Consider the following 27,079-nt stretch of genomic DNA (forward strand, 5'->3'; position numbering starts at 1 on the left):
CCCCTGCCTAAAAGGAACCTGTCTAAGACATGTCACCTCCTGGTTACCTGCCTTAAGAACATAATTTTCAGACTAGAACACAACTCCTTAAATATGATCCATACATACATTTCACAATGATTATGACAACAACTGGGCTACTGGCTCTTGGTAAAGACCTCACATGTCACTCTTTAGTGAATTATTATGCATATATCCAATCCAGGGGATTCCTGTAACATCCTGGGCATCCCATGTGGCCTCTTCCAGCTGGCACTAAGGGGTCCCTGCATCATACATGGGGCTATGTTTTATATTTGAGAGGTAAACCATAGGATTAAATTCATAGCTGTCTTCTTTCACTTGCCTTTGTGGTATGTTCTTAAGTGCATTAACCAAGTATCCTAATAAGATTACAGTCAATAAAATAGCTCTCTGATAGGCACTGTCAGCACCAAAGAGGAACTCGGAAGTCATCTTTATTGTAATAATTTCCAAGATGCTTTTTAATTTGAGTCAAAGAGTGTGCTAAGAAAATTGTCACATGGCAGAAAGACAACTACTGTGTCAACTGTATCTTCACCTGTCTTTTCATTTAAAAAAAATAACCACCCTATTTCCCCCCTACCTCTTAATCTAGCACTAAAGAAAGCATGTTAATCTAACAACATGTAATCCTAGCAAATCTTGCATAACAGAGAGTATTTCCCTGCCAGCCTTGATATGGTTCCTTCTGGAGCATTTATCTTTGCTTCCTTCAATGCAAAATACTATGCTAATCCAATGTTGCCATTGAGAATGTAAATGCACAGGTGTCAAGAAGGTCAAAGTGATGGTTCCTGGCTTAATGGTTACTTGACCACACTGCACATATGTCACTATATATGGTTGGGTAATACAAAATACTATAGCCAGTTCCTCAGCCAGTGTAAATCAGAGTAGCTCCATTGATTTCAGTGACTTCAGTTGACTATGCCAGTTGAGCGTAAACCCTTATATGTGCATAGGCAGGCTGTGTAACATTTGCAATGGGAGCCATGACTTTAGAGTTCCAGATTTATCTATCAGTCATAACATTGCATTAATATCATACTTCGTTTCAAAATTTAGTTTTCTGCTAATTTCAGAAACTTACACTTTGAGAATACTTCATGTTTCAGGTGCAAGTATTATAAACTTTGCACCCACGTTTGCATCTCAAAATTTCACTGGCAAATACTATGGGACCAGATGGGTTTATATCTCCATAGCAAAATCTGGGAATGGGAAAGCAATGCAGAGATGAGGCTGAGTTAGCATTAACTACGAGACAAGCACTAATAACTACATCTGGCTACCAGTTAAAGAACTGCATCAAAACATGTTTCCCCTTTATCAGCATGATGTGGCATCTGTTTTTAGAACAGAGGTAGCTTGCTACATTTAACTAATTATTCTGAGAGTTAAATCTTGTGACACTCAGATTCTGCTACTCGAATAAACTTCATGAGAACAGACTTTTATTGAGGACATTGTACAACTTCGCTTCCTTTGGTCTCCACTTGACAATGAGTCGGTTTTACGGGCATATATAGAAAGGGCAAAGTACATGTAGATAGTTAATGGCACTCCTATCATTTTCATTACTAAGGTTATCATGCAGGAAGTCACTGATGAGTGAATAGAAGCATGTACCATTCTTTAGTTGCAGATCCTGTGTTGGCAGGATTTACTTATCCAGTAAATCCATCCTTTTGGATAAATTAATATCAAATTAAAGCAGTGTTGTCTTGTTCAGAGGTCTTTTAATTCCCATTGCTGTATGTTTCATTATGATATCCAATGTGGAGCTGGCCAGCACGAAAGCCATCTGGTTGGGGATGAAATCCTAGCTCCTTTGAAGTCAATGTAAAAAATCCCATTGACTTCAACAGGGTCAGGATTTCACCCTACATGTTTCACCAGTGGGCCATCCCATGACTGACCTGTAAGCAACTGTCTTCACAATGGCCCATATACAATATCCATAACGATGTGAACATGAGTCCCTTCTTTTTAGGGCCTTATTCTTCTGCCCACAGATTTACCAAGCTGTGACATAGATGTTTATGAAATAAAATTAAACACTGGACACAATGTCAGGAGCAAAATATTTTAGCGATTTTGATTTGGCGTCTAGAAACCATCAGATTAAAGTGGCACCTGAGGATTGAGAGAACTCTGCCTTTGTGACACCCTATGGGACTATTTCAATTCTGCAGAATGTCTTTCAGTCTCATGAATGCACCAGAGATGTAGTAAATATACCAGGGACGCAGTACCAGTAGAGAGTAAATGATCTGACCCAAATTGTGAGAACTGAAGACATCCTCACGCTCTTAGATGACTTCATTTGTTTCCATAAAACATGGGAGGAATATCTGGTAGACATGGACAGGATTCTAAAGCTTTTTAAGGAGTTAGGGTTTAAACTTGCACAAATGTCAGTTTGCAAGGAGTCACATTACCTTCCTAGGACATACAGTGAAAGTGGGTTGGAGCCCCAGAAACTGAACATTATACAAACCTGGAGGAAGTACAGAAGCTTGCAGGCCTCTGAGAATTCTATAGAAGACTTTTTTTTTTTTTTTTTTTTTTTTAAATATTCAGAGCAGGCAGCACCATTATACCACCTAACTAAGGACAATTTTGTCTGGATGGAGGGATACCAAACAGTATTTGAGTTACTGAAGGAAGGACTGCTAAACCATGCTGTGTTTAAATTCCCTGTCCACTCATGGTAACCTGGGATGCCTCAAAACTTGCTGTTGGATTTACATTTGAACAAATGGATTAATTCAGTTTGCACAGTGGCTTTTGAAAGTCGGAAATTAAATGAGAGAGAAAAACTTAGTGCTCAGCTACAGAAATGGAGCGTTTAGCTATTGTGGAGGCCCTCAAGGCCCATTGTCCCTGCTTAGCAGGTACAGAATTCACAGTGTACACATGCCAGCGGGCACTGCAGTGGCTCCTTATGAAGCACCGCCCAGAAGGATGCCTGTGAAAATTGATACACAAACTGTCTGAATATACATTCACAGTTCACCATAAACCTGTAAAGCAAAATATGGTTGCAGATGCACTCAGTGGGGGAAGGCAGTGAGAATAGACTCAAGCTGGTCTTGTGAGCACATCTGGCAAGAACAGTCTAAGGACCCTGAGTTATGTCTGGTGTGCCAACAGAGCTACAGAAGGAGAACCTGCCTGGGGAAGTTCAATGCCATTCAGGAACGATTATCTATTGATCTGGGCTCTGGTTACCAACTTGGTGGTGTATGAAGGTAACAGACTTGTCTTGCCAGCAAGCTTACAGAAAACTGTACTGAAGTGTCATTGGCAAGCTACCTGGTGTATGAAAAGACACAGAGCCACGTAGCTGAGCATGGCTGCAGATGTTAAGGACAGTGTACTTTCCTGTCAAGAAAGGAAAGTGCCAGCAAGAAGAGGAAGAACTCCTTTAAGGGCAATGTCCCAATCTAGTAAACCCTGGGAGCACATACAGATTGACTTGAAAGGCCCTCCACCAGAAACACCCGATGAAAATCGGTATTTGTTGGTAATGCATAACACCTTCTCAAAGTACATGGTGACACAACCACTGAAGGATAAAAAGATTGAGTCAGTTCCAGATGCACTGATGAAAGTGTTGCAGTTCAGCCCACCCAACTACATCTGCAGTGATCAGGAGAAGGAACTTGAACCATGATTGTTAGACAAGATTTGCCGACATCTCCAGATAAGCAAGGTGAGGATCAATGTTGCCCATCCTGTGAGAAATGGAGAAAGTAAACCATACCATTCATTCTCTGCTTAGAATCATAGTCAGTGAATACCAACAAGATTAGGACATTTGTCCTCTTTGCATATAACACCAGCCAGCACTCAGTGATCCATTACTCTCCTTATGACATTTTTTAACCTTATTAATTATTATTAATAGCCCCGGAGATTGCAATGACTGGAGCAGAGAACCAAGCCCAGCCAGTCCCACAGCACAGGAACTGCAGGAACCGCTACTGTGGGGTGAATGGTGGGCAGAACCCAACCCCCCTCCCTCCACGGGGGACAGGATCTGACCAAAACTACCCCAGGGCAAGGCTGTAAGCAGAGCAAGACAGCTGCCAAGGGTGCAAAGGTTATGGGGTGACTCGGGCTGGCAATGCCAGGGAGCTTGGGCCAGTCCCGCATAGAGGGGCTTGGAGAAGGCGCGCTACCTCCGCTCCTTGCGTCACCTCAGTGAGCCAGCCAGCCTGTCTGGTTTGCGGGGAGTACAACCAAAAAATCTGGGGGGGCATGTGACCCTGCATGCCCCCCCACATATCGCTGCTGGTCGTTGGTGCAAATATGCTTGTTCACCCCAGGTGCTAAAATGCCTAGTTATGGCTCTGCTCCAGAGCCTCCACCCACAGACTATTTACTGAATTCCAACATGCCATAAACATTTACAAATAGGTCCTGAGCCCAAATAGGTTGAGAATCAACTTAGTCTTTCTCTAGACTATTTCCTGTGAGATATCTGGAGGTCCTCAAGATGACTCTATGCCAGACTAATCCTGCAAGCCCTCTATCAGTTGGTCTTGCTGCTATCAAGGAGAGTTCCTCATGCCAAGGGATTGCAGGGTTGGTTGCTTAAAAATAAATGTCTTTGCTGTCCAGCACAGTGCATTGGAAATTACATTGGTGCCAGTGCCCAACTAAGTTGCATGACCTACATTTAGCCCCAAACACTACAGAACTATTTACAATCTTTTTTAATTTCTCATGGACTTTTTGGAGCATACTGATTTTGTGGAATGACAGCAGCAGATTTTTAAATGATCCATTCATTGAATTTGTTTTGGCTAATTCCCAGCAGGGTAACGTCTTTCTTCATACTCAAATTCCCCTGAAGTTTCAACTGAAAGAGGATATTCTTCTGCACTTCCTGTAGCATAGTGTTGGTATGTGTTAATTAACTCTAGCATTCTACCTAGGACCTGGCTAGTTCTGGTGGCAAGCTCTATATATATTCTGTAAAACGCTTTGGAAACATTCTGTTTTAAAGGAACTGTAAGTTATTCTTTTTGTAACACCAATTGCATTCTTCAACCCTATATAAAGGGAGATTACACAAAGTGCTTACAGGGGGTTAGTATGCTCTTTTTGTGTAGTTACATTCTCCTCAGACAATCAGAAAAACCTACACGTTTCAGAATATTACATACACATTCCTAAACAAGAGTACAGTAAGGGAGTGCCTCCCTCCCTTTATTTTTCATATCATTTACTCCTGAAGTAAGCTTTGTATTTGCATGCCACTGTTTGATAATTAAATATCAATGATAGGAGCCTGCCTGAGGTCATTTTCCCTTGTTTATGGTGATACACTAACATGTTGGAAGATAGCAGCTGTTGGTAAGAACTAGGAAGATTATCCTTTCTAAACTATCCACATCCCTTTCTTACAGTAGGAGTTACACTATTTTTTTCTGTTGAGGTTTTCATATGGATATGCAGTTAAATGGCTGTTTGGGCCGTTGGTGCTGAAAAACACAGTTGGCATTTGGGTTTAGTTGCATATTCATCTTACAATATTACTGGGGGGCTGGCTTTTTTATTCTGTGGGTCATATTTTCATTTGTCGTCTACAGTGTTTATAATGACAGGTTTCAGAGTAGCAGCCGTGTTAGTCTGTATCCGCAAAAAGAAGAACAGGAGTACTTGTGGCACCTTAGAGACTAACAAATTTATTAGAGCATAAGCTTTCATGGACCACAGCCCACTTTGCATATATCATATGTCAGATGGATTCTAGCTCTATATATTCATGTACAATAGAAAACAATATTTACCCACTTTTATAAAATGTATGGATAGCTATAGATAAAAGTACTAAATATTATTAATTATATGTATTATAGGTCAGGCTGGTAGAACTTCCCATTATTAATGTTGCCTGACACTTCCCATTATACAACCCTGTTTTCAGCTCCTTGTAACTTTGCCTAACTTTAACCATTTGGGCTGAAATTTTCAATAATGGCTATCTGCCTCAGGCTGAAGGTTTTGGGAAACTTCAGCCAAAACAGTTCAGCCATTTTAGAGAATGAGGCTAGTGAAAAGTATATTATTTTGCCCATGTTAACAAAAATTCTGACAACTTTTTATTTGAGAAGCTCCTGTTTTGGAGCAGGGACTTGAAATTTGACAGGGGTGTGCCTTTGACTGTTCCTGTGAAAAAGCAATCCAAATTTGGCTAAATTGAAAAATTGCACTTTGCACATGCTCGAGCCCTGCTAGACCTTTCCAGCCAAATCCCCTGAAGTTTCTGTGGTTCTGAATTCCCTACAGTTACTATTCAAAAATTAGTATGTGATTGTGTAATTAAAGACCATATCATAATGGGCAAGCACAAATTAAGGTTGCACATGTAATCTTAATTCTGGCATTTCCTCGCTTTATGAGTGCTTGACTTTGCAACCTTAATCACATTCTTTTCAGATAGTTTGTGTGTATATTTATGGTGTACAGTGTGTTTAGTGCATGTAGTTAATCACTGAGAAGCCCCCATGGCACAAATACATTTTAATGAGGGAATTTCTTATGGAGTGAGGTTGCATGTGTGATATATATTATATAAAAATAAAAACACTACATTTAGGGTATGTCTTTAGGGCAGTACATAGATTCTATGCATTATACTCAGAACGGGGATAAAGAGCAGTGTAGACGGTGAGGCACTGCTTAGGCAACTAAAGCAAAGACAGGTCTGAACCCTGTAGGTATGTGCCCTACATGGGTCTCTACATGCCCAAGCAGTGCCTTTCTCATCTACGCTGCTACTTTTAGCAGTGTAATGTCCCACCACCTCCCCACTACTGGAATCTTTGCCCACCACAGGGAAAGGCTCCAGCAGTGGGGAAAGGATCTGGCAGGTGGGAGACAATAGAAAATGTCTCTGCCTTTGACAGCTTCCCCTGCAGGAGCCTTTCCCCACTGCCTCCCCACACAGGAGCCTTTCATGGACACGGGTAGCTACATACCACAGTGTGGACACAGCCTGCTTTTCACTGCAATGCATAGCTACACACCCTACATGCCATTGCCAGTAGTGTGCAGTGCAGACAGCCATAGAAAGTTCTCTATTTGTTAAAAGCAACAGAGTCCTTTAAGACTAACATGTATTGGAGCATAAGCTTTCATGGGTGAATACTCACTTCGTCAGACGCAGCATGCACAAAAGCTTATGCTCCAGTACATCTGTTAGTTTTAAAGGTGCCACAGGACTCTCTGTTGCTTTTTACAGATCCAGACTAACACGGCTACCCCTCTGATACTCTGTATTTGTTTTTCTCTATGGTAAAAGAACTATGTTTCAATAGTTATTTACAGTGTAAACAGGAAGTTTGTCTTTCAATATTCTGGGATATGAAAAAATGGGTTTGTGTCTCCACATTTTCATGATATTCTGTCTATTCAGTACCTCAGCTATAGTTCTTTCCGGTTACATTTAAAAAAAAAAAAAAAAAAAAAAAAAAGCACATTTTACTTTCACTCCATCTTTATAGACATCTGTGACGGGTTGGATTACAGAACCCCCCTTGGGAGCTGCCACCCAATGTACCAAGATTACTTCTATTCCTGTTTTCCCTGCCAGCTCAGGACTCCAGCACCCTGTCTTGCTGAGCCAGATACTCCTGTCTGCTCCAACACAGATCCAGGGTCTGAATCACTTGCCCCAAAGCTGCAAGTTTACCTGAAAACAGCTCACAGAAGTGTCCTTGTCTTTAGCACTCAGATGCCCAACTCCCAATGGGGTCTAAACCCAAATAAATCCATTTTACCCTGTATAAAGCTATACAGGGTAAACTCATAAATTGTTCGCCCTCTATAACACTGATAGAGAGATAGGCACAGCTGTTTGCTCCCCCAGGTATTAACACCTACTGAGTTAATTACTAAGTAGAAAGTGATTTTATTAAATACAGACAGTAGGATTTAAGTGGTTCCAAGTAGTAACAGGCAGAACAAAGTAAGTCACCAAGCAAAATAAAATAAAATGCGCAAATCTATGTCTAATCAAACTAAATACAGATAAGATCCTCACCAGTTCCAGAATGCTCCCTTTTACAGGCTAATCTTCTTTTAGTCTAGGTCCAGCAATCATTCACACCCCCTATAGTTACTGTTCTTTGTTGCAGTTTCCTTCAAGTATCCTGGGGAGGGGGGATTGGAGAGGCTCCTTCTTTAGCCAGATGAAGACAAAATGGAGGGGTCTCCCACAGGTTTAAATAGACTCTTGTAGGTGGAGACCCCTCTCCTATGCAAAGTCCAGCTCCAAGATGGAGTTCTGGAGTCACCTGGGCAAGTCACATGTCCCTGCATGACTCAGGCTTTACAGGCCAAAGCCATTGTCCACATGGTATCTTGTATGTCTCCAGGAAGACTTCTTATGTGGATTGGAGCATTCCAAGATGCATTGTTCCCCAAGTGCTCCCTGATCAGGTACTTAACCTTGCAAATTCCTTCCTAAAGAAACTGATCAAATGCCTCACAAAGCTTACTTAGAAGCCAAGCAAGTATACAGCCCATATTCTTAATCTCAAGTAGAAAAATGATATATGTGTACAGATAGGATGAATAGATATAGTAGACCGTAACTTTTACGGAGATATATTACATGGCACAGGCAACACAAAACATATTCCAGTTATGTCACATACATTTATAAGCACCCCGCCCCTATAAAGCCTTATGGGGTACACTGTCACAACATCCAACTGCTATTTTTTTCTTTTTCCATTTTTCCTTATTGTTTGCACCAATTACTTTGGAGTAAAGCATAATTAGATTCTTTTTATCATTTGGCATTTGAAGTAACTGTATGTTGGATAACAAGCCACTAGATCTTTGAACTTAGGGCAAATTCAATCTTTTGAAGCTTGAATCATGAGGAGCAAATGGTGAAATCAGTGGAGATTTATTTATTGCTCTGTCAGTGGTATTTAAATAAGACTGTTTGAATTTAAGGTACTCTCTGGCCTCTTCAAGTCCTTTTAAACTCCTTAGTAGCACATTTTTCATAATTAAAGAGGATTCTCTCCCTGCACCCGCTCTGCACAGGTGCATGCAGCAGAACTACTGCATTGCTATAAGTGAGACAGGATCTGAGGGCCTCCTTCACACAACAGAGCAGAGCTGAGAAAGGGAGCAACATGGGGACAGGGAAGTGGAGCCATCATCCAGCCATTCATCTCCACCATTCATGCAATGCAGAACAGCCATAGGCTTACTGTTCTATGGCCTGTGGTACAATATTTGATCAACACCACCACCACACACACACACACACACTTCCTTTGCTTTTCCCAGCACACAGCCTGGTAACTTGGGCTGGGCCCAAAGGGCAGCATTTGCTCTTAATTGCAAGGGAAAATAATATGTTAATGCACATTTCCTTTTTTAATGCTATTTTTCCTCTATTAGGGTCTTTCCAACACAAATATCACAGACAAGATGTTCCCTGTCATATTCCCTGTCACACACTGAAAACGGCTGAAATGGTTGCCTTCAGAACCAAGAAGTAATTAGAAATAAATACATTAAATAAATCCTCTGGCTGTTATGAAGTACGTTTATTTGACATTTAAAGACCACCATGACATCTGCGTTACTTCAGAATAGTAAGAACTACCCAACTCAGTGTCAAACAGCAAATGCACCAATAGTGGAAGAAAAGCGGGACTTAGAGGTACAGTAGAACCTCAGAGTTACAAACCCCAGAGTTACAAACTGACCAGTCAACCATACACCTCATTTGAAACTAGAATTATACAGTCAGGCAGACACACAAAAAGAAAAAATAATAAAAAGCAAATACAGTACAGTGCAGTTTTGAACATAAACTACTAAAAAAATAAAGGGAAAGCAGCATTTTTCTTCTGCATAGTAAAGTTTCATAGCTATATTAGGTCAATGTTCAGTTGTAAACTTTTGAAAGAACAACCATAATGTTTTGTTCAGAGTTACAAGCCACCTCCGTTCCCAAGGTGTTCGTAACTCTGAGATTCTACTGTACTCAGACTTCATCAATTGTGTAATCTCATACCTATTAAACTAGAATATTTTGCTTTGCAACATACTGGACACAGTAATTAAGCTCTCAATGAATGCTTATGTGCACTGCATACAATTACAGTAACTCCTCACTTAAAGTTGTCCCGGTTAACGTTGTTACGTTGCTGATCAATTAGGGAACATGCTCGTTTAAAGTTGCGCAATGCTTCCTTATAATGTTGTTTGGCAGCCGTCTGCTTTGTCCACTGCTTGCAGGAAGAGCAGCCCATTGCAGCTAGCTGGTGAGGGCTTGGAACCAGGGTGGACTGGCAGCCCCCAACTCCCCATCAGCTCCCCGCACAGCAGCCGCCCAGCAGGCTATCAATTGCTGGCAGTTCAGCTGTCCCTCCCACCACTGCCATGTGCTGCTCCTGCCCTCTGCCTTGGAGCTGCTCACGGAAGCCTCCTGCTTGCTGTGCAGGTGGGGGTGGGGGGGGAGAAGATTGGGGTTAATGTCAGGGTGTCCCCCTCCCCCCCTACTCCTGCCCCCCGCTTACCCCTTCTCCATATAGAGCAGGGCGGACAGGACAGGGTTCAGGATGGAGAAAGCTTGCTGGCCGCAGCTACTGTCTCAACTTCCGGATCTTTTTAAAGGCAATGTACTTAGAGTAGGGTCAGCATACTTAAAGGGGCAATGCATGTCTCTCTCTCTCCCACCCACACAGGGTTTGTGTCTCTGCCTGCCATGCTGTCTCCCGTCCCTCCATTTGTGCTGCCTTGTAGAGTATGAGGCTACATTAACAACAACATGTTAACCCTTGAGGGCTCAGCTGAGTGCTAGTTCATCATTTAGTAGTAAGGCATTCCCTGGGAAATATCCCACCCTCTGACTTCACCACCTCAACCAAGTTTCACAATCATTGCTGTGTACAGTATTAATTTTTTTGTTTAAAAACTTACTGTGTGTGTGTATATATTATATAGATATCTCTCTCTCTGGAACCTAAACCTCTCTCCCTCTCCCTCCCCCCCCCATTTACATTGATTCTTATGGGGAAAATCGGATTTGCTTAACATAGTTTTGCTTAAAGTCACATTTTTCAGGAACATAATTACAACGTTAAGCGAGGAGTTACTGTATACCATAGCTGACAGACAACCTCTCTTGGCTTCCAAGTGTGTAAACTACTCTCACACCCATGGGTTAAGTAGAAATCCTGGCAACTAATATTTCAGCCAGGAGAAACTAATCTTTATTTAATATAAGCATTTTACCCATTAGGTAAAGTAATCTAATGAGATTTAATGCTTCTTGGGAATGGCATAAAACAAAGACTGAGTGCAGTATGCAGCTAAAGGGTCAAAATCATCCATTCATATATTCAAAATATAGTCTGAAATTTGATAAGTTGTTTGGGATATAGAGCCAGAGCCACAGCTGGTGTAAATTGGTGTCGCTCCATTTAAGTCAATGGAACTTTGCCAATTTATACCAGCTAAGGATCTGACCTATATATTGGTGGTACCTAGAGTAAGAGCACTATGATATTCAAGGGGCCAATGGGTTCCAGAGTTTGAAGGGGTGTTTCGGTTAGACCTGCTCTGGTCAGTTAGACAGAAATGTTTTAAATGCTGGCAGCTACTGGGAGTTCTGTCCAGAATAATACACCCACCATTACAGACACTGGCAGAGTTGCACTTGTGGTAGCAACAGAGAGCGATCATAGGAAAAGTTCCACAGACACCAAATACCACAGTGATGGGCCTGGTGTAAGAACCCGAATAGAGTAGAATGATCTACTGTTAATGATCAACTCTGACACCCACAGAACAGACACTAATGGATTCAGTCTTCTCAGGGTCTCAGCCTACTTACTTTTGCAAGAGACTTATTTGGTAGTGGCAGACTATAGTCTCTCCAGAGTGATAAGTAGGTTTCTCTCTCTTGTTGCAACACTCGGGAGTCCATACCCAAAAGCAGCTTCCTTTTGACAGCACTGACGATGAGGGGAGAAGGGAGGCCTGCCCTGAGACAAGGTAGAGTTAATTATAAAGAATGTTTTTTTAGAAGCCAGAAGGCAGGGTGGCCTCCACATCATCAGAACAGATATTTGTCTGCATTTCATGAAGATGATCTGCTCCCCCTCATCTGATATCAATTTAAAGGACAAGCTGAGGGTGGAAAAACGTGGCCTTATTTGCGGATTCAAAATTTTCTATTTAAAACAAATCCACCTAGGTCATAAAGGATGTTTCAAGATCAATGAGGGAAGGGAAAGTTTTTCCCATTTCTTTTTATTACTAGCTGAGCCAGATGAAAACAGAAAACATTTATGAGTATTCTTGTGAATAAAACTTTCCAATTTGCCTTCTCCCCTTGGGACCTTAATCCAGTCTCCACTGAATTCAGTGGGAGTCTTTCCACTGACTTCAGTCAGTAATGGATCAGACACTTATTCATGTACCTTTGGGTTGGGTGACTTTTCTATTTGCAAAAATGTTTAAAGGTGAAAAGTGTCAAATTCTAGTACAAATATACATCACTGAGAATATTTGCACTGGCAGTGTTTGCTCAGCCATTTGAAAAATTTTATTGCTTGCACAATAGATTTGAACAATTATGATATGTGGATAATTTGTGAACAAATAAACAAGACTTCAGTTTTAAGCATCCAATCACAGATTGGAAATGATATCAGGTAGCTTAGCTGATCAGTTGTATAGCAGTGAATAAAGAATTGCAAATACTTAGACTAGTTCTTGAATAATCCATAGACAATTTTTCCACACATATAATTCAAACAATTGTGAACATACTTGTTAGAATCCCAACCTGATTGCTGATCATTCATGAACAGAATAAAAGTGCTGAATTCATTGATTAAATTATTCACAATGATTAATTCAGACAGCTCTAATTGCTTAAGACACTTGCATAGAAACAGGATTTAATCGTTCCTTAGAATTTCATCTGCTTTTGATACCTATTCCTTACCTGAGGAAGATTTCCATTGCCAAACCTTATCAGTACAAATCTATGCAAATCTATGCAGAGAAAGGGAAAATGAAAAGCAAAGAGGAGAGACAATTATTCTAGAGAGTGAATACTGTTAATCTTGTGTTAAAATGGATCATGTTACCGTTTGTAAACTGGCATGGATCCTGAAGCCACTCCGTCTGACCTCTCCGATAAACAAATCCCCTAGAAACGTTGAATCTACAAGAAGAAAAACTAGTTCCCTATTTCAGCACTCAGCAAGGAAGCTTAGGAAGAGAAAAAGGTATCGCTTCGGCTGAGTCCAATATACAGTGAAGCAAGTTAAATGTTTGACATTTTTATTTTATTTTTGTTATATTTGCAGAGGATGTGAACAGATTGAAAGTTGACAATTTGAGAATGAAACCAATTCTTCAGCTGTATAAAGCAGTAAGTTTAATGACCTAGAGTATGACCTAGAGTATGTCCTTTTCTTATATCATGTTTTGCTTTGTCAAGATTATGTTGCTGAGAAGAGTTTCTTGATTCCTAGTTTCAAAAAAACTACTGAAATTTATTATATGTTTCGTTTAATGTAAGAGCTTTCCGGGGAATAAGTGTTAATTCAAATTGTGCTTCATAAGCATATATGTTTAACAAAAATAAAGTCTACACAGTAAAAACTTTAATTCATACTAATATCTGGAAGCCCTATTGCGAATTATAGAATTCTGCAGATAGACAACCAAGTGGTTTCACTTATTAAAAGAACAAATGTAATGCATCACAAAATATACTTCTGTTCATTTATTCAGTGAATGTAGCTTAGTTTTATTTATAATACTTCACAGTATACTAATAAATGCTGAAAAGATCATGAAGCCATAGTAATAGAAGATCTCACTACAACCTTGTGCTATTACAGCCTAGATGAAAATCAGGGAAATAACACTGATTTTGTGCATGATTTATGGAGCATGTGGGTTCCAAGTGTATCAGTTTTAATGAGCACATGCTTTGATTTTTTTTCCCTCTCTCTCAAAGATGGGTAAATAAGGCAAAAAAAAAATATATATGGATATTCATCACAGTTGTGATTAATTCATTTCCATCATGTTCAAGATGGGAATTTGCATTTGCTTCCTGCAATCTTTTGAGTGATTGGATTGGCCCAAATGTTTATGGAAAGCAAATGTAAAAGTTGCATACATCAGAAGTCGCAAAAAAATAGATTTTAAGTTTGCACCTTCACGAATTTGGGTCAAAAGTATTGGTAGATGTATCCAATGAGAGAACAGAAACAATACCACATGATTATCCATTTAAAACTAAGCCATACCAGATCAAATTTCACAAGCCACATTCAATCAAACGGGGTAAAAAGCCAGCATATGTTTGAATAAACAACTAATAAATAGATTTGGGGAAATCCTGAATGGTTTGCAGATATTCTGTTGACAAAATGAGAGGCCACATTTGTTAAATAACTAGTTTATCATCAATTATTTTCTTACCTATCAATCCATTTCTAGAGGGACTATTACCGTAGTATCTGGGAACTATACCTTCATACATTATGAAACATAAAACAGATTATTACACTTAATTACCAGATAAATTGCCAAGAGTATAGTGCTGTAGTCTCACTTCTTGGTAGAAAAAGACTTAAGAAAAATTAAGAGACTCTGGCCCCAATCAAGCAAAGTACTTAGCTATATCCTTAATCTTAAACACATAATTAGTCTCATTGAAAGTAAAGGTACTACTCAAGCTTAAAGTTAAGCATATGCCTTTGTACTTTGCTCAATCAGGGCCTGTAGCGAAGAAAGACTCACCGCCACCGCGCCTCCTGATAGTTGTCTTGGGAATTAGCTCTCCAGCATATGGAGCGCCGCCTCCTGGCCGGTGTCTTGCCTGCCGCTGGCCCCATGTCCCACCCGGACCCAGTGCCCATTTACCTCAGGGTTCTGCCCCCAGCAATAATCCACAATCTGGGTCTCCCCTCCCAGGGGAGCCCCCAACCCTCTATCCCCACCTTGCCTTAGTGGCTACTGCCAGTCACCATCTAGCCCCCGCTCACGGGGGCGGATTGCAGTCTGTAATGACCACTCATCACTAGCAAGGGGTTCAGACCAGCTGCCTCTGCGTAAGCCCGGGCAGCAGCCTCTGCAACCCCAGTAGCTGTTTTGGCCTTTTAGCAAGGCCCGCAACCTGAGGATTTACCAAGCTGGATCTCTCCTGCTCCTCTTGCCTTTTCTCAGGCCCCATTCCCTATACCCTGAGCTCCCAGGCAGCCAAATCTTTCTCCCTCTAAGGCTGGAGAGAGACTCCTCCAGCTTCTGGCCCACAGCCCTCTTATCAGGGCCAGCTGGGCCCTAATTGAGCTGGCCACAGCTGTGGCTGCTTCCCCAATCAGCCTAGCTTGGCTGTTTTAACCCCTGTTCTCCAGGAGTGGAGCAGCCGCCCTACTACAGGGCCTCTGAGCTCATGAAATTCTTATTTGCTCCTGAAACCTTTTAGAACAGGGTCTTTTCAGATATCCATCCTAAAGCCCTCTATGCTACAAGCGAAACTGCCTTATAAGAAAATCTGAATATTCATATGGAGAAAAATTGCTATAGAGGAATGATCAGGGGAGGTGAGAGTCCATATCTTTTACAGGTATATCTACAGTGCCCACCATTGTTATATCTGAGCACTGAACAAAGTACCTTAGATTCACATGGCATTTTCCAGGAGAGCATCAAATGCAATAGTCCATGGAAAGGCAGTCCTACCATAAATTGCTGATTCTGATTCTGGAGAACAGTACTATAATGACATATATTATGTCACAGACCATCATACTAATAAGGAGAATACACACAAAGCCTCATACTAGAGGTGGAAGGATGAATTTAAGGACCATTGAACATTTTAGATTTCCCCAGTCATCTTAAACTACAGGAGCCCCTGCATGAACTAACTTTGTACCAATCAATTCTCAAAATGCTCAAAGTTCAATAGTACTCAACAATTATTGTTCTTTTTTATGGTGAGATGTTTAGCATTTGCACACACTGGGCTATAATTACACATATGCATCCTTATCTATGTATCTATCTCTATTTCTTTATTTGTACATGCTGGCATATTAAATGTAAGTGCACATAAACACGGAAAGAATGTATGTGAAGAAAGGAGAATCAAAAGTTCTAACAAGGAAACAGAGATACCAATCAAAGCTAGATTTTTCAACCTGACGTATTTTCTACACCTGGCTCTTTAGGAGGTGTTTATAGAACACCCATTCTACCATGCAGTTATGTAGCTGTTATAATATGCAGTGAGAGACAGAGACAGTTTTTGAGTCCCTTAAATAGGAAAGAAGCCCTTTTCTGCTAATGAACATGAATGTTTTAATTTTCAAAAGTGACTAGTGATTTTTGGTGCACAACGTGAGGCATCTCATTTTCAGAAAGTGCTGACTATCCCTCTGAAAAGCAGGTCCCTTTAAGGCATTTCAAGTTGAGCACCCAAAAATCACGAGTCACTTTTGACCATTTAAATCCATAGGTCAAATTTATCCCTGGGCCAACTGCATTGACTTAGAGTTATATTGAATTCCATTGACTTTAGTAAATGCAGTTACACAAGAACTGAACATGTCACCATATAGTAAATACAAATAATGATTTAAAAGAGCTTTGTGACATCAATGAATAGTGGTCAGGAATTTGTTTTTCAGTCCTATTCTTAAACAGCACCTGGTTTTCAACAAGAGATAATAATAAATTAAAAAGGGATATGAAGTACATGAGGTTAAATTGGGAACATTCCGTTTGAGAATGGAGATTTCTTTTCTGATTGTGTTCTTTGTAACTGATAACAGCTAGAGATCTGCATGCTGTAGCTAAAGGATGCAACAACCAGTTTGTGATTATTCTCTGGAACTGGATGAAGAAACTTACCTCAAAGCAGAATGTCATCTAAACAAGAAGATTGACCCACATGAAGAGAATGTTGATTTGTCAGGAAACAGTGACTCAGAAAGTGACATCTTCCAGCCCTGCGAAACAAGGGCTATCTCAATTGGTATGGACTGTAAAATGTCACCAGTTGGCTGCATCCAGAGAAGAAGTTGCGGTGAGCCTCCAATCCTGCTAAAGGTTCCATCGAAGGAGCACGAGGAAAGCTACAGTGCAGCTTTCCAGTTTGACAGGCATGCTCCAGGCAGAATTTCCACCTCCCCAACGCTAAGGCGGTTAAGAAATAGTGTGGCCTCCGTCTCACAAGCTTCAGGACTTCAGGAGTGCTTTGATGGCACTAGGTTGGGAAGCCAGAGGGAGCACGCTGGTTCACTGCGGCATATTTGTAAAAGTCCACCTCGGTGTACTATGTACTATTCCTCTTCCTCATTTTCATTACCCTCCTGCATTCATGAAAAATTGCTGTCTTCCAAAGAAAACTCTGAAACTCCATTAGCTGCTTTGGAGACTTTTGACCTCAAATCAAAGCTACCACATCGAAAAGATCAGCTCAGCAATGGTAGTTCTGAGCCAGTGTTTCAAAAAGTGTGGACGGTCAACACTGCTACCTTGCCTGGGAGAGAACAAGTTTCCCAGCTTAACACTACTCAGCAGGCATGTGCTCAGGTAACATGAGCTAGAATGGAATATTCCGTCCCCTTTTTCAGCTCTGTATGCTTGAATTATATCTCAAAGTAAATTATGGGCAAACTAAACCAGGGCCTGTCCGATTTAACCACAGCCTGACCTGGGTCCCATTGCTTAAATAGACCAATATCTATGTTAGTTAGGAAGGAAGGTTTCTCCTTCACAATTGGTGACTAAGGCCCTGAATTAGCAAAACACTTCAGTAAATGATTAACTTTAAGCATGGAATAAATTGCCTAGGGAGGTTGTGGAATCTCCATCATAGAGGATTTTTAAGAGCAGGTTGGACAAATACCTGTCAGGGATGGTCTAGATAATACTTAGTCCTGCCTTGAGTGCAGGGGACAGGACTAGATGACCTCTTGAGGTCCCTTCCAGTTCTTTGGTTCTATTATTCTATGTGAGTCAGTCCAGCCCCATTCCACAAAGCACTTAAGCACATGCTTTGCTGAATAAAGGTGGACTTAAGCATGTGTTTAAATGCTGTACTGAATCAGGGCCCAAAGCGTATTTTTTATTTAAATCTAAATAGTTTTACTTTATTTTTTCCCTCAAAAATAGAAAGATATTATTGCTATCAAATAAGTTCTGGCCCCATTGCCTCATAAACACCTTTCAGGAAATAATCAATTAGACCCATATTTGAGTCTGGAATCATATTTCCATAGGAAACGCTCCTTAAAAAAGACTAGATTATTTTCTTTCATAACAAGTAACAACAATTTCTCACTTTCTTTCAGAAAGAGGAACTACTTATATCAAGGTACGTAAGTATTTGTTTTAGCTTATTCTAAGCTGAAATCCATTATTCTTTTAAATTTAGTCCAATTAGTGGAACGCTCACTGTACGCACATGCATGGAAAACTCACATTTAAATTACAGGATGACTGGTTAGTTTATACTGAAGCTTGTTAATGAGATTTATTTGAGAGGCCCTCTCTCTGGCATGCCCTGATATGTTTGCACAATGTTTTAGTTGGACTGTCTGGATCAGCTACACAATAGGTTTGAATTGCTAAGCAGGTCTAGCCATTTGGATTAACTAGTGTCAGATTTCATCTGCTGAAGAACGTAAAACATCCCAAAATCTTGAGTGACTTTTTTTCTAACATAGCTTTGGAGAATAATTACCAGAACAGCTCTGTATTGTTCTCACAAGAGAATCAGATTGAGGATTATTGCTGGGTGAAGCGATTGTTAACCCTCCAGACCAAAACGAATACTTGGATTCTCTTCTTTGAAGAGTTAGCACAGCAGCTTGCTGACATGATATGGAGTTGTAAAGTGCAGTTTGCTGTAACCGATCTCACTAAGCTCTTAGAAGATTTGAGTGAATACCACAAAGAATTTTCAGGGAATATTCACTTGAATTTCAAACTGAATTTGCTTCAGCCACACTTATACTCCTTTTGTGTCTCCTTTCTGTAAATATTTGCGCACCTGAATTTTACGTACACAACAAACAAAAATAGCAACAAGAATAGGGTGACCAGATGTCCCGTTTTTAAAGGGACAGTCCCATTTTGGGGGGACTTTTTCTTATATAGGCGCCTATTACCCCCCACCTCCTGTCCTGTTTTCTCACAGTTGCTACTGGTCACCCTAAACAAGAACATAAAACAAAATAAGCACCACCAGCACATCCCTACATATCAGTTCCTTGTTTCCTGGTGTTATAATCATTTTAATGAACAGTACCTTGAAAATTTTAGGTGGGATACATGGAAGGTGCAGGACCAGTAAGACTGTTAATGCTAGGTTGGTGATGCTTCTAGATGGCCAGAAACTAAACTAAACAGCAGGAATAGCCTCACAAACAACATTCAAGTGATGAGTTCATGACTACATTTTAATAGGACTTACATTAGAGTCCTGCCAATACCTAAGGGAGTGAGTGAATGTCAAAAGTGGAGGTGAATTTGTTCAATGCCTCACATGGGAAGGAAATTCCTAAGACATGTTCCAGTGTGAATGTGCATGTTTTTAAAAGCATATGGCTCATGGATGGGCCAATTCCCCAAATTTTCTGATTTGCTGTAAATCCCAACCCATATTTCAGTCTTTGGAGCTTTCAGCAAATAGCAGACTAACAGTTACTATGGGAATAGCCATTCTGGTCTGTCTGTGTCAGAGCAACACTGCATAGATACAGGCCCAGTAATAGCATGAATGTTTGTATGAGCCGGAGATATAGTTCTGCTAAAATCTATCTGCTAGTGGGTAAATTTGAAAACTTCTGATGATTGAATTGGACAAAAGTTTAGTACTCACTACTCAGAGCTTCAGCTGGGGTAATTTAGTTGATTTCATTGGAGCTGTATTAATTTACACCATATGAGAATCTGGCTCTCCGAGTGTATCTGATTTACATCCAGTCTCATCTGGACCTGTTTAATCAAGAAATCAGAGTGGAAACCTTACAGAATGAGTCATATACTCATGGATAGGAAATACTGTGAGAATATTTTATGATTTTGATGGTACATCATTATCTCTACTTCTCATTCTGGCCAAAATTAAGATATGTAGACTGTAAGAAAAAAAAAAAGTTAGTGTTTTCTTTTGTTTTAAACAAAATTTTGAAGTTCAGTAATCGGATTTGGTTCAAGTTCTCAGCAAAGCATTTATTCAACTGATTTTATCCAAATCAGTTAATTCAACCCTAATCTCTGGGTATCACAGCCAGAAGAAACACTAGTGGAACATCAGAGAATTTTTCAGTTAGAAGATTGCTGTGAGGGCTGGCTGTACACCCTTAGCACTACTTCACAGATCAGTCAGAAGAGCCTATAGGGCAGAGACATACCCCTGCACCTGCAATCCTAATGGACTTGCCTTTTCCTCTCAGTTTACTATGAATTCATCTTCACCCTACCCCATTCCATTGACATGCTGAGGAATTTACTACCCAAATGATCGCTCCTCCCCCTCCCCCCTCCCAAGAGACGCGCCTCTCATTCTCAAGTGTAAACAGGACAGTCCATTTTCAGTGGGATATTGGATACAGGCCAGTCCATTTTTGAAATCCTGTTCATTCCCTTGTGCCCTCCAAATGAACTTCCTTATAATATTGTTGGAGTATGCCACGTTCTAATTTAGTGCTGCACACATCCTACAATGCTGATCTTTGTGATCTAATTGTTTTTATTCTTACATAAATTAGATTTATTCTAATAACAGCTTTGAAAGCATTTTTAAAATCAAATATGGTGCACGATATAGGTCACGTATTCCCTGTCACATCTGAGATGTATTACAGGTGTAGTTAAGAGAAAATTAGGAACACATCAAAGTGCACACCTTAAAAACATACCATGTGAAGTTTCATTCCATTGCTAGGAGAAATTGTACATAGTGTATGTTTGATTTTTCCAGATCCTGATTTACTTAAAGGTTTTTAATCATTTTCTATAACTTTGTAATACAAACCGTTGACATTGTGTTGTTTCACTGGCAAACCAGATTTAAAGGAAGAATTATTGCACAAATATTTGCAACCCTTGTTGCGCTTCAGTTCGTCTCTATGGTAAACACAATCCTTTCATTCAAGCACTTAAGCATGAAATTCTTCTCCTCCTCCTAAGAAAAAAAAAATCCTGAAGAAAATGCACACCTACAAACACTCTGTAGGCAGAAAATAATGGTGAAATGCTGCATTTCTATGTAGAGAACTCCAACTCCAGTAATTCAGTTGCGCAAGATTGCAACTTTTTTCCTCCAGTAAAACCAACAAAAGAACCCAATATAAACTTTGGCTCAGCTGGTCACAGATGTATACATCTACGTGTGCATGCATGATTTAGGCATGCAAGTCACTGATGCATACATCCAAGTTGGGGTTGCCCGCCTATGTGTATGGTAGACATACACACGTGTATCCTCAGCTTGCATATCCATGTAGGAGATTTGCACACCTAAATGATGAGCTCAGTTAGGTGCACGTGTCTTTGAAAATGAAGAACTTTATCCTGATTTTTGATTATGCTACCGTTTAATTTGATTACCAAGAATGACAAAGCGCTACTGGTTGTTTGTCATCACTGTTGTCAATAACCTAGCATTCAGAGTCAAAACTGACTATCATTAGCTACTTTTTAAGATCAGTAACAGAATTTTCTAAATTGGTATCATGAATCCAAGCTGATGGAAATCGGCCAATCTTTACAGTTTAGCCGTTATACCACATGAAGTTGTTTATTGCCCATTATGCTGCAGCAGCTGGCTTGTACTGTAAAATAAGTGTCTTCAAGGTTACCGTGACTAGAATTAGAAGTCGTTTCAGAAGCAGTTTTAAAACTGGGCTCTAGGACCATGCCTGTTATTTAACATTTGCAATGCAGTAGGATGTTGAGAGTCCAGTCAGGACACTGTGCTAGGCATTGTGTTCATAGCCACATGATAAAAGGTCCCAGTTCAAAGAGTTTACAATCTAAGTATTAGTTTTGGATTACATGAAAAATAAATCTCGGAGCCTCACTATAAACCCAAACATTAACAATACATTTGAAAATGAAATTCAGTCAAATACATATACTTACATTTAAATTAACAATTCCCACTTCCCCTGGCATCAGCTCTAACAAAAAATGGAATAGCCTTCTGTTAGTAACAACAGTTGGAAAGAGCTGCTTGCCTTATACCAGCAAGCATGTTAAGGCATATTATACTGCAAATTAAGAGTGTTAGAAAATGTTTGAGTAATTACCAAATTTGACTGAACACTATCTAGAGATTTATGAACATGAAAACATCGCAAAACGGCCAAAAGGAAGTGAAATATACAAAGGTATACTCAAACTTTTTAAAAATCCCATGAAATTCTTTTCAGATTTTCTAGCTTTTTTTTAAATCAGCTGAGTTACGTCAAAGATTAAATCAGCCCTCTTTATCCATGCAGCCCAAAGGCACCTACATCCATGTGTGGACTTAGTTAACATCCCAGTGTGCTGCTATCCTATTCTTTATTCAAGCACTCTCTTGTAGGGGCTTCAAAGTGAATCACTGAATGCATTTAAATGCTTCTGCAAGAACTTTAACCTTTTGTTTCTCCGCTCCTAAATGTTCAATCCCTGGACTTGGTTGTAAACTCTATGGGTATCTTACTAGACAAGATTCTTTATTCTTTTATTAAATGCTCCTTTTGGCTAATTTATAGGCATCTTTTTACCCGTTACCTATTAATACGGTATACAGTAATTCAGTGGGACTGTGTAAGACCCGATACATTATAAAGAAAACATGCTGCAGGACTCCATTTTATTTTAATCCATTGTAAAAGGAACAGTGTGGGTCATGCCTGGTGTGAGTCGCAACTGAGAATGCCACATTCGGGGCAAACTGATAAAAAATAGGACAAATATACCCCAAACTATTGGTTGTTCTAACAGAGTTCACCAAGCCAGTAAAAGTGAGTTCCTGTATCACCACACTGCTTGACAAGAAAGTAAGAACATAGCGTCCTTAGGCAATCCAGCCCCTCCCACCACTCAGATATCAAGTCTTTTTGATGAGAGGTTCCTGAAAACCAGAGTCATCATATGTAAGGTTCTTCTAATTCCAAAGGATCAGCCACTCCCGCAAGTCAATACATATTCTTTAGATCTTACCAAATATCATGCTGTAGCCAGTTCCTTTAATAACTAAAAACTAAAGGTTTATTAATATAAAAAGAAAAGAAGAGAGTTATTAATTGGTTAAAGGAATCATACACATTACAACTGATTTCACAGTTTGCAGGTGAGAATAATAGCAGTGATGTTAAATCTGCTAGCTTGCAATAAGTCGCTCTCATTCACCATTAGATTGGGGGTCCTCAGTCCATTGTTCAAAGCTTTCCTTTGTTAGAAATCACGTCCAGAGATGTGGAGCAGGAATGAAGACAAAGCAGTCATGTCACAGCTTGCAGTTTATAGCTCAGCCCATGTGCATGGAAAGTTACTGGCCAACATGGGGTCCAGGGTCACGTGAGCATGGGAAAAGGTCACATGATACTGGTAAAAGATGGAGTCTTAGATCACATGTCCTTACATGCCTTGCTGAGTCATCAGATGTTTTCAGGAGGGTCCCTGGAATAGTTGATTGTTCTTCAGGCTGGCTAGTGTTGATGAATATCTGTCTGGGGGTATCACCCAGGAGCACAACACATGTTTGAGATACAAATACATAGAAAATATTCTTAACTTCAGATACAAAGATGATACATGCATATAAACAGGATTATCAAATTTTGCAGATTACAACTTCTGCATTTATACCTTACATAACATACTTTGTATCAGATTTAGTGCAACTGTGCAACAGTGGTGACACATTGGTTGTACACCTGGTTATCATTCTTTTTATATAGCATCACAAGTAGTGGGGAAAATTATTACAGCACTGTATATTTTAATGCTTTGTCTTTTGAGACTTCTTAGGATGTGTCTGGCATGCCGGTTGTTTTAGGAGTGACAATGTTAGTGCCAGCAAGAGAGAGCAGGGCGTTTTCTGCATGGGGTCCAGTTTTCTGCTCATTAAATTATTGATTTTTTTAATGTATTATACAGAGCCCAAGTGTGTCTTTGGAGTTTTTTGCTTGCTGTTGCTTATTATTAGCAATAAGCACGAAATAAATCACCTATGTAATAATACTAGGAGAGGCTCTGAAGTTTTTTCTTTTGTAGTTCATGTAGATCAGCAGAACGCAGACGTAGCTCTGTGGTGGTAAGCTTGCCTGGACTTGAAGTGTTCCCTGGAGACCTCCTAGTGTCAGACGATGCTGCTGACTACCTGCAACGCTCATCACTGCTGTTAAATGCAGGTCAAGTACAGGGTGGGTTTTGATTCTTTTAAACCAGTCATAAATTTATATTTTAAAAAAAAGTTAAATTATACTTGAGGCATAAACCAACACCCCTCAGGATTCAGACATTCAGAGTTGAAACTGCCAGGTGTGAATATGAAAATTCACTGTGGATTTACTCTTATCAATCTTCTTTGCTGATCAGCTGTATAATACAGTTGATCAGTGACTTCTGCCTACAGTGGTACTGGTGTTTAGCATCATCGTTAGTTTTTAAGCCACGTACTCCAAAAGAAATTCTATGAGATAAATAAGGTGAGTCAAACTATAGATATCAGAGGCTTAATATTCCTATTGCTTGACACTTCGCCGCTTTTCTCAATCCCAGGCAAATATAGATTTTTTTCTTAGGGCTAATCTACACTACTATACTACATTGGCACAGCTGCACCTCTGTAGCGCATCTGCTGAAGATGCACTATAGGAGAACGCTCTCCCGTCGGCATAATTACTTCACCTCAATGAGAGGCAGAAGCTCTGTTGGCAGGAGAGCATCTCCCACCGACTTCGCACTGGTGTGGACAAGGCGTAGGTCCGTGTAACTTGTGTCACTCTGGGGGTGGCTTTTTCACAATCCTGAGCGACGTAAGTTATATCAACTTAAGCAACAGTGTAGACAAGTCCTTAGGTTCCTCAGCCATTAAAAAGGTCAGGAATTAGGCTAGGTGTAGTGAGCTATTAAGGGCTACCAAATGATGCACAGTCCTATGGGATATTATTTTGGAACTATTAAATTGACAGTTGTCTAAATCATGATTTTAAAATGTGGTTTTGAACTTCAATTTTAATACAATGATACTTAAGCACATGCGTTCATGAATCAGGGCCTAAGTTATTAGGATTTGTTTACATGGGGAAATTTACTGGTATAACTATACCAATATAATTATTCTGGAATAAGAGAGAGAGTGTCCACATGGGAAGTTATACCGGTATAACTATAGTGGTATAATTAGGCAAGAAAACTTATCTATGGTCTGGTCTTTACTACCCGCCTGAATCGGCGGGTAGAAATCGACCTCTCGGGGATCGATTTATCACGTCCCGTCGGGACGCGACAATCAATCCCCGAATCGGCACTCTAACTCCACCAGCAGAGGTGGTAGTAAGCGCCGCCGACAAAAAGCGGCAGAAGTCGATTTTGCCGCCGTCCTCACAATGGGGTAAGTCGGCTGCAATACGTCGAATTCAGCTACATTATTCACGTAGCTGAATTTGCGTATCTTAAATCGACTCCCCGCTGTAGTGTAGATGTACCCTATGGGTATGTCTACACTACCCGCCAGATTGGCGGGCAGCGATCGATCCAGCGGGGGTCGATTTATCGCGTCTAGTCTAGTCTAGATGCAATAAATCAACCCCCGAGTGCTCTCCCATTGACTCCTGTACTCCAGCTCTGTGAGAGGCGCAGGCAGAGTCGACGGGGGAGCGTCAGCAGTTGACCTACCGCAGTGAAGACACCGCGGTAAGTCGATCTAAGTACGTCGACTTCAGCTACGTTATTCACGTAGCTGAAGTTGCGTAACTTAGATCGATCTCCCCCCCCAGTGTAGACCACGGCTTAGTGGACAAGACCTTAGATGCTATAATTAACAGATATGCCTAGTGTTCTTGAAAGTTGAATGATGTCATTTTAAAGAACTAACGTGAAGTCTAATGACCATGTCATGGTAAGAAATTAACTTGCAGTCATGTAGCTGGGTTTTTAGCAGTGCTGAGCACCTGCAACTCACATTGACAATGAGAATTGTGAGCACTCAGCAACTCTGAAAATCCAGTCATTGGTACACATCACTATTGCACATGGGACCTGTTCCAAAAGCTATCAATGGGTTTAGCTCAACCTCACAAACTGCCTGTACACAGCTGTTAAATTTTAGTTAAGTATAAATTATTTCTTCTCCTTAAGAATTTTATATGTCTCCTTCAAAAAAAAAAGAGCCACAAAATAATATTAATGATCTTCCTTTTGTTTTTGTACCCAGCAATTTATGTGTTTTAATTTCACCCATTAGAGTCCAAAAAACCAAGGTGGCCGTTCGCCAGAAAAGGAGCTGTGAGTATTTCACAACATAATTTTTCCTGTAATAGTTTCCCACAGATTAAAGCTGTGAAAGGCTAACTTAGTTATTCATTTTACTATCTCTGAAGAAAGGCAGAGGGCTGGTGAAATCAAAAATAAATGCCTCAATTCAGCCAGGTAATCTGTGGAGTGATCTGCCCCCTACATAGGTCTCATCCTGATTTCTAATAAATATAAATTGGTTTAAACCCTGAAGCGCAAGGCTTAATAACACTTCCAACATTTTTTGTTGGCTTTAATTACAAAAATTCTAGATATTCATGCAACCGTCCAATTCCTTTTTAATCTTGTAAAAATTCTAGATATTCATGCAACCGTCCAATTCCTTTTTAATCTTGTAAAGTTCTTGCTTTCCTATGGCCACATGTCATTGAGGCCAAGAAGTTAACAACAGGACTACTCAAATACTTAAAGTTAAGTACCTGTTAAAGTATCCTACTGTATTGGAGTCAAAAATCACTTTATCAGTGATGTTAATTGAAGGAAACAT

General features: G+C 40.2%; 1 protein-coding gene across 1 annotated transcript in view; it reads left to right on the top strand.

Annotated features, from left to right (window-relative positions):
* The first annotated feature begins 16,908 nt into the window (after positions 1 to 16,908).
* The window catches only part of PLEKHG7 (pleckstrin homology and RhoGEF domain containing G7), a 51,553-nt gene continuing 41,382 nt past the window's right edge, over positions 16,909 to 27,079 (top strand). The window contains exons 1-4 of the mRNA XM_054042021.1: positions 16,909 to 17,643; positions 18,405 to 18,427; positions 24,328 to 24,476; positions 26,522 to 26,562. Of these exons, the coding sequence (XP_053897996.1) occupies positions 16,909 to 17,643; positions 18,405 to 18,427; positions 24,328 to 24,476; positions 26,522 to 26,562 (948 nt within the window). The remainder of the gene's footprint in view (positions 17,644 to 18,404; positions 18,428 to 24,327; positions 24,477 to 26,521; positions 26,563 to 27,079) is intronic.

Source organism: Malaclemys terrapin, chromosome 1 (assembly GCF_027887155.1).
Source record: "Malaclemys terrapin pileata isolate rMalTer1 chromosome 1, rMalTer1.hap1, whole genome shotgun sequence".
Classification (NCBI taxonomy): domain Eukaryota; kingdom Metazoa; phylum Chordata; order Testudines; family Emydidae; genus Malaclemys; species Malaclemys terrapin.